Source organism: Xiphophorus hellerii, chromosome 4 (genome assembly GCF_003331165.1).
Source record: "Xiphophorus hellerii strain 12219 chromosome 4, Xiphophorus_hellerii-4.1, whole genome shotgun sequence".
In the NCBI taxonomy this organism is placed as follows: domain Eukaryota; kingdom Metazoa; phylum Chordata; class Actinopteri; order Cyprinodontiformes; family Poeciliidae; genus Xiphophorus; species Xiphophorus hellerii.
Genome location: NC_045675.1, coordinates 10,003,847 through 10,023,575, shown reverse-complemented (window position 1 = coordinate 10,023,575; position 19,729 = coordinate 10,003,847). Strand labels below are relative to the sequence as shown.

The following is a 19,729-nucleotide window of genomic DNA, read 5'->3' as shown; positions in this document are numbered from 1 at the left end:
TTTGCCTTTTAATTTATTAAAGCATAGTCTTCATTAGCCGGTGAAAATTGAGATTACGCAATTACACTTTACTGGTACTGTTACATGTCCAAACAGATACCACATAATAATCCACATCTCCCTTCAGAAACACAAACGATAACAAGATGAAGAAAAAAACAGTTTTCTATATCGGCCCAGTTTTCCTTATCAAATCAATATATTTTTAAAAAATGACCACCATTGGTCAATACTATGTTAGTGCCAATATATCATGGACACCAAATTTCTTTCATTTTCTAAAATGAATTTTAAACACATTTGGTACAGAATATGACAGACTGAACATAAACAAAACATGATGTAGGAATTCACAGCCTTTGACAGTTCAAAATTATAAGACTTGTCTAGCCTCTTGAGGGCAACAAACAGCCAAAACAAAGGTAGCGGCTCCATACAACTATATTTTAAAACAATAAAAAAGCTCAAGTTGCTACATCATTTTATTTGACATACCATTAAAAGGAGTTTAAACTATAGGGTTGGTGTTGTGGAAATGCTTTTAGCAGTTTTGAAAGTCTTTAAAACATTCAAAACCTTGTCGATGCCTTATTGTGGCTGAAACAAAAATTCTGAAGTTTTGAAGAACTGATATTTTGTCCTCATCATAAGCAACAAGATATATTTAGAATTAAAACAAATTGCACAAGTCTAAAATTATCCTAATACTCTGATTATTTAGAATGAGAGGAGTAAGTTTCAGCTAATATTAACATTTCAATAAAGGAAATTGTGTCAATTTGAGCAAAGAATGGTACTATGCCCTTTAATGTATTATTTTTGGTTCCTATAGTATGTATTTATACATCAATAACAGATATACAGAGCAGCGTACAGCCCTCACGAGCATGATTATGCACAACTTCTCACAGACCCCTGACCCATTACTCTGAGACTGCCAGCACTTGTAAATTATAGGTGCTGCTTTGTGTACCATCCATGACTGCTTTTGGTGAACAGTCACACCCATCCCTGGAATTCCTGGAAGAAAACATTACGGGTTTGGCTGTACTGAAGAGCCGACTGTAATTATGTGGCCTTTAATTGTCCTCTGTTAACACCGTCATATGGGGATGAGCTGTGACCAGAGATTCAGATGAGTCTTTGGTTTGTGGATTTGAAGCTGTGCAGTTGGCACACTTTGCTATAATGGCTTTTTCCACTATTTTGCTTCAGTGATTTGAGTAGTTTTATGGAAAACAAGTTAAATATGTCTTATAAGCTTTAGTGTTATTTAAATGAATTCACATTTGTCTAAACATAGAGGTGGTGTGTGGTTAGGGTACTTCAGAAGTGGTGAACATTTCAACTCATTCCAGTTTTAATTAAAAGGGCAGTATTATGTATTTTCCAGGCCCATTGTAACTTTTATAGCATTATCAAGTAACTGTTACTTTAAGTTGTTATAGAGATACTGTATATATCAAACATAACTTAAAAGAACTTTGACTTAACAATCTTAACACCTTGAAATTGGACCTCTATTTCTTTAAGAAGCTCCTGTTCTTTATGACACTCTGCCTTTAGCACGTTATCACAACAAGGTTTCTCTATTAAGCATTTAACAACAATCTTAGGAGCATTACCCTAAGTAGTTTGTGTGATTAACTCAGCAGATGTGCAATTCCACCAGGTGTTTCCTCATTGCTGCTGCCCCTAGTGCAGGGGTCTCAAACTCAATTTACCCGGGGGCCGCTGGAGGTAGAGTCTGGGAGAGGCTGGGCCTCATTCACACACACGGTCTCCTCAGCCGAACCTTTCTGATTGCCTATTACCATATTTGGCCGTAGTCAGGCGCTGTAACAGCCGTAATTGTGTAGTGTCTCTTTAAGATATTCTAGTATTGCTAATGATGTCAGAAGTATGCGCCACGGCTTCTCTGTAGAGAGCGTGGGAGAAACGTGCTAGACGGACATGTTAGCTCCCTAACTTTTTAGTAATGTTACAGGTTGTTAGGACGCTGCTCAATTTTCATGTCTGATAATATAGCAGCCGTTCAACGGGCTTTGTAAGGTTGGTGAAGAGCGTATTTATTAAAGGACAACACTGTGGAATTCCCAGTACCAGTGTGGTTGTGAGTTTTTGACCGTCCTGATGAATCTGCCGCCTCCTCTCCTCCCTTAAACACAACTCAAGCGTTACAGCGCCTAACCTTAATTACGTTACACTGATCAGCAACTTCCAGGTCTAGACTGGATGCTGAAGCACGTGAAGCGGGAGCGGCCGCGGAAATTGCGCATGTACCGCATGCAAATAATGATAAATAGAAAATGCAAATAGGTCCGGCCGATGTCCCGCCCCCGAGAGCAATATACTCCACCGTGATTGGTAAGTTCGTTCAGCTCCGCACACAACACTGAAAAGTGCCAATTATATCAAACTCGCGGGCCGCACTAACATTAAACTTTCATATTAAGGCGGGGGCCGCAGTTGGCCCGCGGGCCGCGAGTTTGAGACCCCTGCCCTAGTGTGAAGGAGCAGTGTGGAAAGGACGGCTCTTGGTGAGACCAAGCTTTTATGCACCCAAAATAATTGCCATGGCGATTGAAGGATTTCAGAACATGCACAAAAGAATAAAATCAACACTCCAGGTATGTTTTTGATGAGGGAATAATATTATAGCGTGATATAAGCTTTCAGGGAAATTTTTTAAACATTTCATTCTCATTTTTTAATTTATTTTAAGCTCCTCACTGATATTGTATCAACTTTTAGTCTTCACCTTCACAATTACTGCTTCTTCACAGATACATGTTAGTGTAATTTCTTAGTTCTTAGCTATGTTTGCTGACCTGTAAAACATTGTTTCAGTACGAAAGGCCAAGTTTCCAACCAACTTGTCACAAATCAGCCCAGTCAAGCTAAAAATCATCTAAATTCTGTCTTACTATTTACTTACGAATTAATTACTCTTATAAGCAAATGTACATGTTTATTAATTTGTCAACATGACAATCTTGTATTGGACTGGATTTCTTCTCTTCCTCCATTGACATTTCACCTCTCACCTAAAGGACGGCTTTTGTTCTAAATTAATTGCATTCATTTTGACCAACAATTTCCCCTTAGTGATTTTTTTTTTTTTTTGTCAAATAATTTGTGCCTACACAATGAATGAAATGAAAATATCCTGACATGGCACATAGGTTTTCTGACCTTGTGATTTCACAACATTGCATCTTTGATTATACCATCAAAAGACTGGCTTTGGCCACCTTTTTATTGTTTCAGGATTAGTCCCTAGGCAGCTTTACATTTTGATTGAATGCCAAACAGGTCAGCAAAGAGTCAATTTTTCGACATTAAAAGTATAAAATTTCACAAACTGTGACTTTAAAGCATCTGCATTATCTATGTGATATTCCAATCCTTATTTGTGAAGTCCATGTTATAGATTTTGAAATAGAAATTAGTCTAGATGTTAAAAAAGCGACAAAATTGCCCTGTACCGCAATTAAAATATTTGTGAAATCCACAAATAATGCCTAGAAAGTTATAAAAGCTAGAAGTTTAGGTTTGGAAAAGAATAGCTTTTTAGTATGGAAAAATGTGTTTGAACATCAGAAGATGCTTGGTTTAAAGTACCAAACATTCAGGCCTTGAATTCTGGTCTAGCCTGCATGTTTTCAGGCTGCTATTAAGATACTTTGCCTCATTCATCTTTTTCATCAAATTCTTGGAATACTTCTGTCCTCCCTCACAGCAAATACACAGGGGAAAGGAATGTTGACAATGCAGATATACGGTCTGTGTGGGTGGTAGTGGTCAACATGGTAAGAAATCAAAGATGTGCACTTCACAGATTTTAAAATATTTGACCAGCTTTGTTTTGATGCACAGTTTTTCCTCAATATCAACACACATTTACTTCAACTCATCACTAAAGTTAAGTTGTTGAATTTATAAGTATAATAGTTTTGTGACATTTTACTAATTTATAAAAAAAAAATACATGTTGGTTTTTATGTCTTGGCACGCTTTATTTTATATTGCGTTGTTGACATGTTCAAAACTGATTTTTGCTTAAGTGCAAACATGGAGAATTTAAGCGCATTTACAATGCATCTATATTGTTGAAGATGCATCCCTCTTGCATATAATGTACACGTATTAGAATTGGTGGATAAAATTTAGGTACTTATTGCAATGCCATCACCATTTATTTTTTCTAATTTTCCACACTTAATATTTACCTGGCTCACCTGTTGGGCAAAACGTTCAATGGTCTCTATATAAAGTTAATTGCTACTCCCAAGGGATTATATACTTATTAGCTAAATTAATCAGAAAACAGTCTGCTACAGTGTCAGCCACTTCGAGCATCCTGCATGCCGAGGTGAGTCTTTACCTGTGCAGACAGTACATCTCCATAATGTTGCATGAGATTTCACAAACATCCTTAACATAACATTTGTTTACAAGTTGCATAAATTCCACATTAATGCAACATTTCTCTGGTACGTGGCATCTCTTAAAATTAAAGCAAACTAAAAAAAGATGCTAGGCTAAAATAAAGTGCGAGGCTAAAAATGATTATAAAACAATTGTGGCTGGTGTTTACCCTTTTCTTCCTGTCATTTGTGTTTTTATCTTACAATTAATGTTTAACAGAAAAAAAATGGACAAAGTAAAACAAATATGGGGAGAGAAAATAAAAGCAATTTCATTCTTTAAAGCAAAACCATGAAATTGGTTTTGCCAATAGTGGGTGTGGTGCGCTGTCAATTATTTTTTAATTATCTCAGGATATCTAGTACACCCTTATAGACTGCACTGGAAGTACTGGAATAACTTTTTATGAAAAACCACTATTGGATATGACTAAAGGAAGTGACTCGAACTTGACACATTGTTCCATTGTTTTCTTTGTTTTTACTTTTTTTTCTCATCTCCTTTTGTCATGTTGACGCCAGATCAGTTGTGATATCCGTTTTCATCTTATGTCAACACAAAGCTGCAGGTATCAAGAAACAGCTAATGTGATAGCTTTCTGGGTAAACCCAGTCCTGCTATTGTGTGGCTCCTCTAAAGCCTCTGGGGGGGACTGTAGCATTTGATTAGCCTTGTCTTTTCAAGTCTGCCAACAGAGACATGCCAGAGATGTCTCTAGTCTGTAATTGTGCTATAGAGCCAGCTCATTTAACAGATGCTTGTTCCCAGCAACTTCCTTAAGACTCACCAAAGACTCTGTTTGGACTAGCTTGAACAAAATAGTTTTTTTTTTTCAGATTTGGTGACTCATAAAAATACCACAGTCATTGTTTTGTGGATAATACTGGCTACCGTCTCAAGGTCATCTGAGAGAATTGCAGTAAGTGGAGAAAAGTTGTTGTGGGGATTAGGGTTGTTGTAAATGCATATTTTATTAATCGAGTAATCTATCGATTATTCTTACAAGTAATCAACTTGAACAAAAAGGTATATAAATTACAAAACTACAAGGTTGATATTTCTCTTTTTAGAAGATAGCCTTCTAGCACATTCAGTTTGAGTAGAATATACTGCTGGGTGCACTCCTTCCTATAAAGCTAAAAGGTCCATCTAAATGTATGCCTAATTTGTTATATGCATGGGAAAAAAATAAGGTTTTTGTCTGTAGCGTACACCACTACATCATTATGCTTTGGCTCTTTCTTCTGTTGTGCTGCTTACTACTTATGATGAAAAAGATTTTCATTCCATTACATTCTTGTTTATTGTCAGCTTGCAGGGTTAATAACAAAATGTGCAACTTAAATATGTAATTTTATTGTAGTAAAAGAGATGTAATCCTGATGTCGCGGTTTCAACTGGTTTGTTGACAACAACTGTCCTGCAAATGAAAGGTAGACACAGTTTAGGTAATGATGAACATAGTCTGTTGTTACTGAGTGTCCAACTGTGTCTAAAAAAAAGAACTAAGCTGGCAATGAAGTTAATAAATTTAATAGAAGATATGACCAATCACAGCTGTGTACTGCGCATTGACCAACTTAAATTTTTTAATGGGTGATATCAAAAGAAACAGATGGGAGAGCTAATCAGATTTTGTATTGATAAATTTTTTTATCATCTTTGTCTAAAATTAGGCAAGTAAAATCAAAAGTAAATTGGGAGTATTTAATGTAGTGTTCACAACATTCTAAAGACCCCTCTAAGTTTTAATGAAAGCCCTTCTCTCTTGTGGGAGTTTTAAGCTAAGAACTAGTGCTGCAGTAGCACCACTTTTTCTGCACCAAAGCTGCTGGTAGTACTACCAGTTCAAGGTTTGAACCAGCTTGGTGAAAAAAAAACCCCAAAGTGAGCTACAGACGCATCCCCATAGTCAGTAACATTTGTGAGTATAAGATCTAGAAGTAGTTCTGTTTTTTGGGTTCCTTGTTGAATTTTAGCTTTTTATAGCTGCATTTTATGCATCTTGCTTCAAATAAATAACTCCTTGTAGTTAAACTAATAAGACACTTGAGAAGTCATTTGTATGAAAAAGATCAACACTATACAGCAGATAATTTTTTTTACTTTCAACCATCCAAATGCTTTGCAAGTTTTCAGAAACTATAAAGAACATGTTGATAAAGTAATTAGCAAACTGACTTGGAAACATTGCCAAAGTTTCTCTGTGAGATCACATTACCAAAAATGATTCTGGGAAGCACTTTGTAATTTTGGCACAATGTCTGTTTATGTTAAGAAATATAGCAATTTGGATTGTTCACGGATGTTGGAGATCCAAACACAAACACTTTCCTGATTGATGCCTGCTTATTTTCTGTTGTCTGTATTGCTGAAAGCACTTTGTGTGAAGTCTGTTTGTCAGACTTGGCTGGATGGTAGTTTGTGTCTTGCATTTCCCCTGATGAAATGGCCAGTTTGTTGCGATGTCTGTTACCTGTAGGTATGCGTCGTAAACAGGACAGTTGAGGTCAGTCGTGTTATGTTGCTAATGAATCCAGACTCATGTGCTCATTTGAATTGGCCTGCAGACACCACTCACACAAACAAACACACTTCTGCTAGACTTTTTCTTGAATGACTGAGTCTGTGAGCGACACTCGACACAGACTCGCAGTCTGGCCAAAACAGATCATGCTTTGTATAAGGCTATGAACACAGTTGAGTTTTCAGTATATTATCAAGTTTCTTTTCTGTACTGGAGCACTTTATTTCCCAATACAGCTTGAGAACTGGGGGACACTGGGATGACAGTTAAGTATAGAAAGTTGAGAAAATGCTGTTGTAGATTCTGGAAACCTCAGTTATTTTTAGCTTGTTATGCTGTAATTCACTAGTCTCTATTTGATTTTGGTAGTAATTGGATATCTTTATTGTTTTAAAGTTCAATATTTTCTTATAGCTTTACTTACAGCTGTCAACAACCAGAGGCATCCTGATTGTAGACAAACTTGTGAATGAAAAATAAGTAAAAAGTAATGCAAGAGTAAATCCTCAGTAAACCAACAAAGATTTTTTTATTTTCGATCATTATAGGACCAAAACCTAAACATTTTCAAAATATACAATATTGTACATTTGTTAATAATCTGAAAAACAAGTTTTCTTTAGTCTAAAGAAAGTAGCAACATTTTTAGTTTTACTTATCCTCACACAAAAGTATGAATATCCCTGACCAAGGTTTAAAGTCATGTATATTTTGCACTATAGACAATAGTGAATGTATTGCTTGATATAAGGACTCTGAAACTTAGTGCAAATTATTACTGACGCAAAGACAAACAAACACCCACTCACATCTTCTGTTATGAGATTTGACTTCTGTGATCTAGTCAAAAATAATACCGAGAAAATTGTCAGAAATTGTGGTCTAATATTACCTGGGGGGGGGGGGATTGTGAACCGTCAGATAGGGCTTCTCCATGTTTTTTTTTCCCCCTAACACATTTGAAATTCTACTATAACACTAGTTTTAATTTCCGGAGAAACACAGATCAGGAAAATGTCCCATTCCTCATCTCTAATTTGCAAAACATTTTAGAGTTAAACTTAAATTACAATTATTGGTGTATTGTGTTTTCTTTGTTATCTAGGAAAATAACCATTATAAAAACATTGTTGACTTGACCAGAATATTTCTTACAAATAAGAAGTCAGTGTATAGCCTTCTGTTATTTAAACCACTGGATTGGAGGTTAGTTTGGCTTGAATGAAGGAAAATAAAACACTTTATCAATGTTTTTGAATCAACTGTGCTCTCATCTGTCTAGACATCTGCTCTCGACTGTTTTTGTGTATTCTACACTACTAAAGCCTGGATTGTCACAATAGGAATGTTTTTCCTGTGTGGGGCATGCCTTATCACAACTAGGGACAAAAGCTGAAAAACATGGATTAGGAAACAGACGGGTTTTACATTCCTAACTTTTACAGGCAGGTCAAACGTCAGTTTTGATGAATAAACCAGCAGGATATTTACTGTAAACTACCATTGTGAAGATATATTTTTTCTGTGTTCCACATTTTTTGAGCCAAGTGTCGTCTGGAAAAGATCTGTTTTGATGCAAAAGCCCAGACATTTTCCTGCCACTTGGCTGTTGACTGGTTGTATTTTTCCAGCCAGTTCGTCTTGTTGTTTTAATGCAATGCATTTATTTTTTTGCTCACAACTGGGATCTCTATTACACACCCTGAGAATTTGATGTTAAACGAATGGATAGAAGAGACTTTTAAGCTCTCTTCATTGATGCAACTTTTAAATAACCACTACTAGAGCAGAGCTTTAGTGTCTGAAACTTTAGCACACTGCTATAACTACATGCAGATATGGTATATATATGATGGTAGCTTGCCCTGTGTGTTAACCTCAAGGCAAGGGTTAACTAGGCTCAATAAGCCACTATTATGCTTTGACAACTGATCGCCTAAAACATTGCTTTGTCATCAGTTTCTAAGCACAGGTATGACTCAACTTACTCTTGGTGAAGATGTTTACATAGCGAGCAGTTTACTTAGGCCCTAGGTTAATTTTATCTAGATTGCAGGATAACCCAGATTTATTGCACAAATAAAATAACGTGCTCTGTCTGTGTTGTAATTTTACAGGTTTTACATTTGAATAAAGGCTTATTTTTTCCAACTACTAGTTTATTACTGCACTTACTAATTTGCACTATTACTGTTTCCTTTTAAGTGAACATTAGTTAAACAAATCCTGCATCATGGGGTATCAATAAAATTATTTTGTACACATCTGCAGAAACTGTAACATTATTTAACCATCGATAGGTGATCATTATCGTTTTAGTTATTGATCCAGAAATGTTGAACAATAAAAGGCTCTTGAGGTTAAAAATGTGGTGAACATGATTTAAATATTGTGCATTTATGTGACACATGTGCTTTATAAGTCTAGATTTTTAGGGTCCCGGTTAGCAAAGGTCATAGAAACAAAGACAAAATAATAGGATTAGAAAGTTATTATTGAACTGCCACATTACACACATTCCTTGTGGATTAACACTGATAGTAGTCATAGCCTCAAACTAACTAAAACATTTTCAACAGAATGTGAAGCACAGTCTGTTCCTTTGCAAATTAAATACCCTAAGCTGAATATATATTTTGGCCTATGTCATGCATCTTCTACTTTTATTCATTAAAATATAGCACTTTCACACCTAATTCTGAGTATTTTCTTTTATTAAGCTGGGGATTTTTTCAAAGGTTAGTGGAAGTGCTTACCTCACCAGAATGGAGTCCAGTAGACCAAGCTTCATAAACACAGGGACAATCTGCTGTGTCTAGTAACTTTCCACAGCTTATACTGTGGGTATCTCCTATTTTAAAACCTGATTTTCAGTACTAGTTTTATGTATTTATTTATATTTTTGTATTTGTTGAGGTAAAGTGGAAGATGTAAGACAGGTGAAGAGAAGAGAGAAAGGAATGATTCACAGCAACCATGAGTTTTCCTTTGAAACAAAAATAAAAGTCAAAATTGAGCCAACTTGCAGCAGAATGAGTAACAAAACAACATCGGAAAAAGGTTGGGGACCGCTGTCCTACACCATCTAAAGAAGTCAAGAAAATATTCAATTATTTTTTATTATGTTCTTAGTCTGGATAAAATGTTATGCAAAAATAGTTGAGTTACCAGAGATTATAACTTCTTGTTCCAAAATGTAAAAATTGTCCACTTTACTGCTTTCTCTCAAATCAGATTTTTACACTCAATCTCTGGTTAAAAAACATTAAAACAATTTTTTTTTTTTTTGCAAATAAAAGCTTAAAATAATCTGGTGCATACGTTAGCCTGATTGACAAATCTAAGTGATATAGATTTTCAACAGACTTGAGCTAACCCAGATGCCTTAAGAATCTTTGAAATATTTATGTACTATACTGCCAAATTGGAATCCAACTACAACAGTTTTCTTTTTATTTGATAAATTTGAGTTCAATGCTATTAAATGCTATAAAAATATATTGGAGAATTTTAAAATCTGAGTCTGCAATAAAATTTGGATCATAAAACAACTACTTGTGCTAAAATGGTACAGAAAGAGAGCATTTAAATTAATAGTCTCATGTGTGCATTGATAGACTTGTATCCTAAAAGACTGTGATGAATCTTTATTATTTTTTTCATCACAGTAAATACAGTGATGAAAAACTGCATTTTTCATCACTACATTGTGATGAAATACAAAGTTTTTAGATCAGAGCCCCCTTCAAATCCAAGCTTCATCTTCTCCATTTCATAGATCCTTGGCCTTTTATTTTGGAGCTACCTCAGAAAGTTCAACCCACGTCCCATTGGACTGATCTGGGTGTTCAAACCCTCCCATACAGCTGTTACAACGTCATGCCCAGAAAATTTAAAGACTTCAGTACTTATCGAAAGTGCATGGCAGTGTAGCAAGGAGGATAAAAGCTGGAATTCATTATTTTTAAGGCGTCCGGTGGAAGGCTGTTGTACACTGCTGCGTACTCTGTGACCCATCCACGTCTCTCCGACCTTCACTATCAGTCAGGGTTGTATTTAGGAGGGCGACAGACCGGCTGCTCAAGCCTGCACCAAACTTCACACAGGGATTCAGCATAACTCTCTCTGTGGGGCCGAGGCTTTGCTTTGTAATAAATGACACCTTTCTGCCAGCCATTGCCTCATCAGAAGAGGTCAGAGGATGAGATGGAGTCTGGGGTTGGAAAGTGGGGGGGTTGTTTCAGGGAAAGAACACTCTGTGCCAGAAAATGCAGCACTGGCTTCCTCCTGCTGAGCACAAACAGCCCCTGAATGGTTGGTGAGACCATGCAGTCTGGAGGTTCTGATTGGTTTCAGAGTCAGTCAGGAGGAGGGGCTGAGGGTCATCCCCTCACAAAGAAAGAGTATTTCTGAATATAAATCATAACAAAATCTATAGCAAATAGATGTATTTTAATACTTCCATTTGGTTCTCAACTGCTTCTAAAAACAGCCTAAGCACTTAAAAAACCTAACGAATAAATACAATTTTTTTTTGGTGTCTAGAAAATTAGCTGTTTCATAAATCTCCCGATTGTTGAGTCACAATCGACAGGCAATACCAGCTGTGTCACCTAGCAACCCAAGCAAAGCTCCAGCATTGTTTGGTCAGCGACTTGTACAGATGTGTGCTCTGTACAATGGCTGCTGGAAAAGACTTTGTTGTTGTTACCATCTAGAAACCACTTACTGCATTCTTGTTGGTTGTGCAGGGCGCTATCCTTCTGCTTTTCAAAGATGTGTGGTTGTATAATTGCACATCTGTTTGCAGCCATTTTTGCATGTGATGGTAAACTTTGAGTTGGGGGGGGGGATGTGGCCAGTAGAAGCTTATTTGGATTGAAAGTGACAGGAGGCCCTAAAACAGCTCCTTTGAAAGGAGCTCATATTAGGCAGAACAGAGCAGACTGAAATCTCATTATCTCAGAATGAGTTTGTGCTCAAAATGTAATGACCATGTTTTGTATGACCAATACACTTCTCCTAACATGTTCAAGGAAGCATAATAGGTCACCTCACCAAGTTAACTTTTGCTCTAAATTACTATTTTGCACTAAAATAACAATCTAGAGAATTATTAGTAATTATTGGAATATATTGGTGTAAACTTTTTCTGCTTAGGAAAGTTGTTTTTTTTCTGACTGTAGCTTGTTGCAAATAAAACTGGCCCAATTGATCTTCATTCATTAACCAACAAAATCCTTGATTTTCTATATTGTATTTCATGTTTGTATAACTAATCCAACTCCTTCATTTGTTTTAAATAAGTCATAGTGAATAAAACTATACCATGTTAACAGGAGGCGGCAGCGTGCGTCATATCTCGTTTGTAGACTTTGTTTTATTTGAAAGGCTTGATGGAGGCAGGAAGTTGTAACCACCATTCTATCATGCAATAGCATCCTTTAAGCATCAGTTCCTACAAACTTCCCTTTGTTTAGTTTGTGTTTAAACACAGCTTGTGGCTGACCTAAAAAATTGACAATAAAAAACGATTGCTTATTAGTTCTTCCAGTTTTTTCCACTCTCCGATATGCTTCTTTCTTGCTTTATAGCTCACAGAACTGACAGACGAACAAACAGGAATAACTCCATGCTGTAATTCACTTTGTTTAATTAGCTGTTAGCTTCTCTTTGTGGCAGATAATCATAGCTGACCTGCGAGGAGTTTGAGCAGGACAGCTTATGTTTCAGCTTTTATGTTGAACCTCTTAACTGACTGATATTAGAGATGAATGAATCCCTACCCTATGTGTTGATGTTTAAAGGGCAGTTTTAGATTTTGTTTCCCTGTAAGCCTTTCATGCTTCATTTAAACATGGTGAGCATTTACATCTGCCAATGCTTCATTTTGTGTGCCTTAATTAGTTCACCTGCCATCAATTATAATGTCCCTTTGATTTTTTTAAATTTTTTTATTTATTTATTTATTTTTTGTTCAAAGGGGCGACACAGTAAAGAAAGAAAATGTAAAATTGTGTCTGTGTTTTCCTTTCTCCATATCATGGTTTCCCCCAGTGTATTATTAGCCTGGTGGGCCACCAGGCTTTACTCCTCCCTTCCCAATCCTTCAGCCCCCACCAAGCTAACCTTCATATGTTTATTTTAAATATGTTTTTTTTATACCCCAGTAAGAGTGATGGGAAAGACAGATTAAGCTAGGTTTAAAATTGACACATTGAAATGGGCATGAGGGGGTGCACACCAGTTGTGCTGTCCCTGCACCTGCCTGTTGCTTTTTTATTGTTCTCAAATTTTGATGCCTGCTCTGAGTTTTTGTTTCTTTTAACATTTTTTTAACATAAAAACAAACTGCAAAGATGTTGAAACACTGAGTTCCTTTCAAGGCACCTGTTTAGAGCTGTGTTTGGTTAGTAGTAAGTGGACATTAATAAACATCTTTGATATTTGCTTAATAATTTTGATGGTTGCATTTGACAAAATGTAATTCTTATTGCACGTTTCATAATTGTTTACTGTATCACTTTGGACTGCCTCATTGTTGAAATGTGCCATACAAATAAACTCAACTTGACATGTTCATGCAGAAAAGGTTTTTCTTAATAATTGAATATTCCCCCCTCTCTCTGTACTTTTTACTTCAGAGTGTCCTGAAAAGTGTGGAAGGCGAGTGTGCACAGCTGACGGTGAGTGCTGCCATCCTCAGTGTCTGGGCAGCTGCTCACTTCCGGGCGACGACACTGCATGCGCCGCATGTGTGCATTACTACCACAACGGCAGATGTGTGGCTGACTGCCCTCCAGGCACATACAGGTTCGAGGGCTGGCGTTGCATCAGTGCTGATTTTTGCTCTAAAGTGCACCTTCCAGACTTTGACATCTTCGTCATCCACGGGGGAGAATGTATGCCTGACTGTCCATCTGGGTACACGCGATCCACACCTGACAGGTAAACTGAAGTTAACCCTGCAGTGCAGTTTTTCACAATTTGTCACGTTATAGCCACAAACGTCCAATTTTTTTTTGTAGATTTTAAGTATGTGCAGTACAGAACACAATTGTATCATGAATAGATTTAAAAAGTAAAATCTTTCTTACACTTTTAGTCACTCTGTTATTTAATACTTTGTAACAAAAAATATATTTTGTTGCGATTTCAGCTACAAGGTTTCCTCTTTACCAACTTTATGAATCTAGTAGCTAATTTATTTTTACCCGTTCTTCATAATCTAGCTGTAACTAAATATTTTTGAAAGACACACTACGGGCTATAATTTCCCCTAAAAGGGGTTTTCTTCACGTTAGTTTCCTAAGTTTTGAGTGTTTGTGATCTGTGAAGTTGGAACAAAAAAATCTTAAATGAGCAGAAATAATGAGAGCTTTGGAGACTACCAAAGTGTATAGTGATGGTGTACATTTACCACCTTTCCCTTTTTACCTGCCTGTGTAACCCTCAGCATGTCGTGCACCGCCTGCGATGGCCTGTGCGATAAAGTTTGTGACGGGAAGGTCATTGACTCTGTGGATGCTGCTCAGTCTCTCAAAGGCTGCACTGTCATCAAGGGCGACCTGCAAATCACCATCCGCAGAGGCCGTAAGTACTGCAACACCACACTTCATTTATTTTTACTTTAAGGGTTGATGTAAAAGTTATCATTGAGTTTAAATAATATACACCAATGAGATTTTCTAATTTTCAGTATAGGAAAGTTGGCAGAGAAGTTTACAAACTGGGACTCCTTTTTGAACCAATTTATGCATCACAAAAAAACTCTATTTTTTTGAAGTTTTGAGGGAAGAATAAGTTTAGTTTCCTGAATTGTTCTGCTAATTACTGAATAAGCTGCTACTAGATTCACCTGAAATAACAGAACAGGATTAGAAGCAAGTATTGTTTGTGCAATGACTTAAGTCTGAGATGCACATCCAGTCTGCAAGTAAGTGGAAAATGTCCTAAAACTTCTGTGTGTGTGTGTGTGTGTGCGTGCGTGCGTGTGTTTTCAGATAACATGGTGGCAGAGCTGGAGAGTTTCACAGGTTTGATCCAGAGGGTGACTGGTTATGTCCGGATCAGACATTCACACACCCTGAGCTCACTGGCGTTCCTCCGAAGTCTGAGATACATCGATGGAGAAAGCCTTCATGAGGAGTAGGACCACTCAACACACACTTAATCAAACCAGCAGAACTTTGATTTTTACCCAATAGCCTACATTTCGCATTTATTTGTTGGGAGTGGTCTGATAATTTTTTTATTACTTTGTTTAAGTCATTATAATTTTTTGTTTTTCTGGTATATGTAGATGGACAGCTTCTTTTCTGGAGTCTTCTAAAGACTTAGATTTCACGTTTTTATTACTTAGTTTTTAATTAATTGTTTTTCGTAATTGATATCAGTTATTCTGTTACTCTATTATACCGTACACAACTCAGGCACTTTCAATATACAAACATGAATAAGAAACTGACATCATGTAAAAAAAAAAAACTGTTAGGATTCCTTAATTTGATTTAATGTACATCTTACTAGATGTCCTGAACAATTATGCATAGAGTCTTCAGCCATTTTGGAATCACAAGTGGAAACCAGAATACCTTTTCTCACATTCTCCTGTAAATAGCATATCCTGAATATGGTAGAGACCCAAGTGAGGTCCACAAATGGTTCAGAGATGGTCCAGCTGCAGAAACTTCTTTATTTATAGGTGAAGTTACAAGATTTCCACTGTAAGCAGTAATCCAACTATATTTACTGAAACTGTCCAATTGCAGTTTTGCTAATTACTACCTGACAACTTTTCCTTTAAGTATTTCTCTAGTTTCTGTGGAACAAACTAGAATAATTCTTTTGATCATCTGATTTTTAATGGCACATACAGTGATTGGGCATAACTTTTTCACCGCTTGCCTAATAGTACTTTGCTCCCCCCTTTTCCTATAAAAACAATCCTGGCCTGTCGAGACATGGACTCCGCTAGACCCCTGATGGTAAGCTGTGGTATCTGGCACCAAGATGTTAGCAAGCAAATCCTTTAATTCCTGTAAGTTGTTAGGTGGCTTCTCCTGGGACCTGTTTGTCCGGCATATTCCACAGATGCTTGATTGGATTAAGATCTGGGAAAGTTGGAGGGAAAGTCAAAGTGTTGTGCTTCTTAGAGCATTCCTAACCTTTTTTTTTTTTCTTTTTGGCTACTGAAAAAGCAAACAGACATTTGAAAATACAATTTTCATGAAATGAAACAATATTTAGAAATGATTCATACAGTGTATAATTATTTTTGAATTCTGACTAGATCTGCAACAATTAGTAATTGATTATTATGATTAATCGCATAAAAAATTGCTACATTCTGCAAACTTTTCATTTAACCATTTATCATATTGGAAATAATTAGTGATGCATATAACCAAATAATTCAACTCCTTTTTTAAATAAGGAAACAGACTTTTCATTGCCTAAAATGCAGCAACATAGTGAATTTGAACTAGGCAAAGTTAAAACTATGCCACTTGAGGAGCATAGTTTTATTTACAAAGAAGTTTTTATCTTAAATGCAAAATATATATATATTATTTTGACCAGTTCTGGCTTAGTTACTGCCCTGAATATGTTTTGCGAGCCTACTGTAACGCATCCTTTTTTTTTTGAACCTATATACTAGAGTTATCTATTAATCTATTACTAAATTAGTTGACAGTTATTTCAATTCTATTCATCATGATTAATTGGAATAGATATTTCAGCCCTAATCCTGATTTATATCCTTCACAGCTTGACTGAAATACTGACATTTTTCAGAAGGAAATATAAGGGAGGAACACAAAGCGAAATACAAAATCTTTTTGTATCTGATGATGTGGCTGTGGTTTCTCATTTTAAACTCAGGAGAAAACTGGAGAAAATATGAAGCAACAGTGACATTGCCAAGAACTGGTCGTTCTTTAAAAATTCAAACAATAAGAAAAAAACCGGCAACATTAGAGATGCAGTACATGTGACAGCACTGGGCTCTGGAATAGAGAGGCAAGACGGAAACCTTTAATTACAAATAAAAATATCCAAGCCATTATAAATTGTGCAAAAATAATTTTAAGGTCTCTCAAATGCTTGTAGATGATATTGTAGTCTAAGTAAATCAAGGTTGAACCTTTTGGCCATGATTCCGTTTAGCAGAAACACAGCAATAGACTTAGAGAAGCATCATGTTTAAGATACTTTTTCTTAAGCTGGATTTGTCTTTACCCAGGTTTTCTCTGGTCCACTTGTTTAGTCATCACAGTTTGATCCAAACTCGCTCAAATCCTCCACTTCTCTGCTTGTAGGACAGAGTTTGAAGGCAGAATTTTCACTTGTTCTAACAAGTGCTATGAGTGTGTTATTCACTTTGCATGGTGGTAGTCATACTGTTTTGCCTGATTGTACAGTCTACACAGTCCTTGAATCCAGCATAATCTCCAGCAGTGCCTGGAAAGGTTCTTAAGGTCGTGGTGAGGCCTTCACCCCTCCTTCATCTGTTTGTCTTTTGAGTTCACTGGAGTCTAACTGTCCCAAGGTCCACATTACATTCATTCCTTGATGTTTGGATGTTACCCAGTGATTCATAAATTCCTGTCTGGTTTAATAAAATGACTTACTAGGTGATTTTGTCTGTTTGCAATAAACTTCCAACTTAAAAAAGGTATATTTGAAGAGTTAAAAAAAGAAAAAAGGAGAGTTTGCTTTCAGTCTGGCATGATTCATTACAAACACAAATTTAGAGTGAAACACCATGTTACTGACTTGCATTCCCTATCTTGTTTATCTGGTTTGTCCCTCCAGCATGTATGCCTTCTCAGCATTCGACAACCAGCAGCTCCAGTATCTTTGGGACTGGAAGCAGCACAACCTGACCATAAAAGTGGGCAAGCTGTTCTTCCGAGCCAACCCGAAGCTGTGTATGTCCGAGATCCGCAAGATGTGGGACAAGACGGGCGTCCGGGGCCGCTTTGAAGAGAGAGACTTCCGAAACAATGGCGACAGAGCCAGCTGTAAGAGTCGAAACGAACTTCCGTCCAAAAACCACAAACATTTAAATTGCTATGTCCAGTTTACTCTAGTTTAGGAGCAGTTTTCAAACACCTCCTATGTACTCATTCCCCCTCTGCACCATATGTCAGGGTTTAGAGCGACATACTCTTTGCAAGACTAATTGCAGCTTACTTTAGATTGAAGTGCTTTAGGTGAGCTTGTCTTACTATTTGCTGCCCTCCTAGGTGAAAGCACCATCCTGCGGTTTACATCCAACACCACCAGTGACAAGAGGATCAAGCTGACATGGCAGCGCTACCGACCTCCTGATTATAGAGACCTCATCAGCTTTATAGTCTACTACAAGGAGGCGTGAGTTGCTCACTGCTGTTTTAATCCAACTTAAAGTACGACTCGGTGCAGGAAAAAAATGTTGAACAAACCCGCTTTGATTAGTGCTAGAGCAAAAATTTCATTCTTCTCTGGATATGTTGAATTTCTGCCGCTTTGAGCAATTAACTGAAGATTATGAATTGACCGATCCTCTTTGTAGGCCGTTCCAGAACATCACAGAGTTTGAAGGGCAGGATGGTTGCGGTTCCAACAGCTGGAACATGGTGGATGTGGAACTGAGGCCAGATAAGGAAAAGGACCCTGGTGTTCTTCTTTCCGGCCTGAAACCCTGGACACAATACGCCATTTTTGTCAAAGCTATCACCCTCATGGTGGAAGACAAACACATGCCCGGCGCCAAGAGCAAAGTGGTCTACATCCGCACCAGCCCTGCTGGTAGGAACGATTATTTCATACCTTTTTATGCCCAATCATTAGGTTTGCGAGGAATGTATGTCTGTATTTTTAGTCATTTTTTAAAATATGTGTCATTTACAATTTGAGCCAAATTCATTCCTTAATGAAAGAGATTAATTACAAAATTTGTAAAAACTAAAAATTGTAATAACTAAAGCATTGGCACTGAAACAATAATATTTTTGTAGTTTTTCAGTTTATCTTCATCAGTATCTCAGATTTTTTAACTACAGTTACCCTCCACTTAACTTTCCATACCATGGCCATGACATTTCAATATAGAAACCACCTTTTTTATTGATCTTGTGTAAGTATGTGATTTGTGAGAAGCTGTATTTCACATTTTTGTTATCTATAAGCCATATTCATTAAAATATATACACTTTATTATGATATTCTAATTTACTGAGATGCATATTATTTCTGTTATTCCACACTCTTGTATGGCACACCACTGTAATTGGATACCCTCTCATTTCTTATAGGCTTGTTTCTTTCATTTTCTTTGAGCGATTACTGCCCTCTGGCGACCCCCAGACTGCACTACAGCCTAATCTTGAGCCATTTTCATGTCAATTAACACCCAGAGAGTGTAGTTATGGGAATAGGCGGCTAACAGTCCTAATCATATAATTGCGATGCCGTAAAGCCTAGCCTAAGACTGAATCCACCTGGGATTAGGTGTAACAGTACAACAAATCATCACAACTTACAGATCACCCCATTTCTGGTTCTAACCTGAAAAAAAAAAAAACTCCCACAGAAGGTAAACAGATATTCTTTTTGCATGGGATATTTTTTAGAGACATTACAGCTTCTTGTCAGAAACTTATTCAAACACATTTTCGGAGATGAGTGAAGGATCTTTGAAATAAACACAGCTGCAACTCAAAGGCAATGAGCAGCATATTGATTTACAGAACTGTAATTCAATTAGATGAGACGGAGGACTGC

At 36.8% G+C, this 19,729-nt stretch overlaps 1 protein-coding gene across 1 annotated transcript in view; it reads left to right on the top strand.

Moving 5' to 3' along the window:
- The window catches only part of LOC116718570 (insulin-like growth factor 1 receptor), a 48,196-nt gene that overhangs the window by 19,625 nt on the left and 8,842 nt on the right, over positions 1-19,729 (top strand). The window contains exons 3-8 of the mRNA XM_032560649.1: positions 13,603-13,906; positions 14,415-14,551; positions 14,962-15,106; positions 17,777-17,985; positions 18,211-18,337; positions 18,519-18,754. Of these exons, the coding sequence (XP_032416540.1) occupies positions 13,603-13,906; positions 14,415-14,551; positions 14,962-15,106; positions 17,777-17,985; positions 18,211-18,337; positions 18,519-18,754 (1,158 nt within the window). The remainder of the gene's footprint in view (positions 1-13,602; positions 13,907-14,414; positions 14,552-14,961; positions 15,107-17,776; positions 17,986-18,210; positions 18,338-18,518; positions 18,755-19,729) is intronic.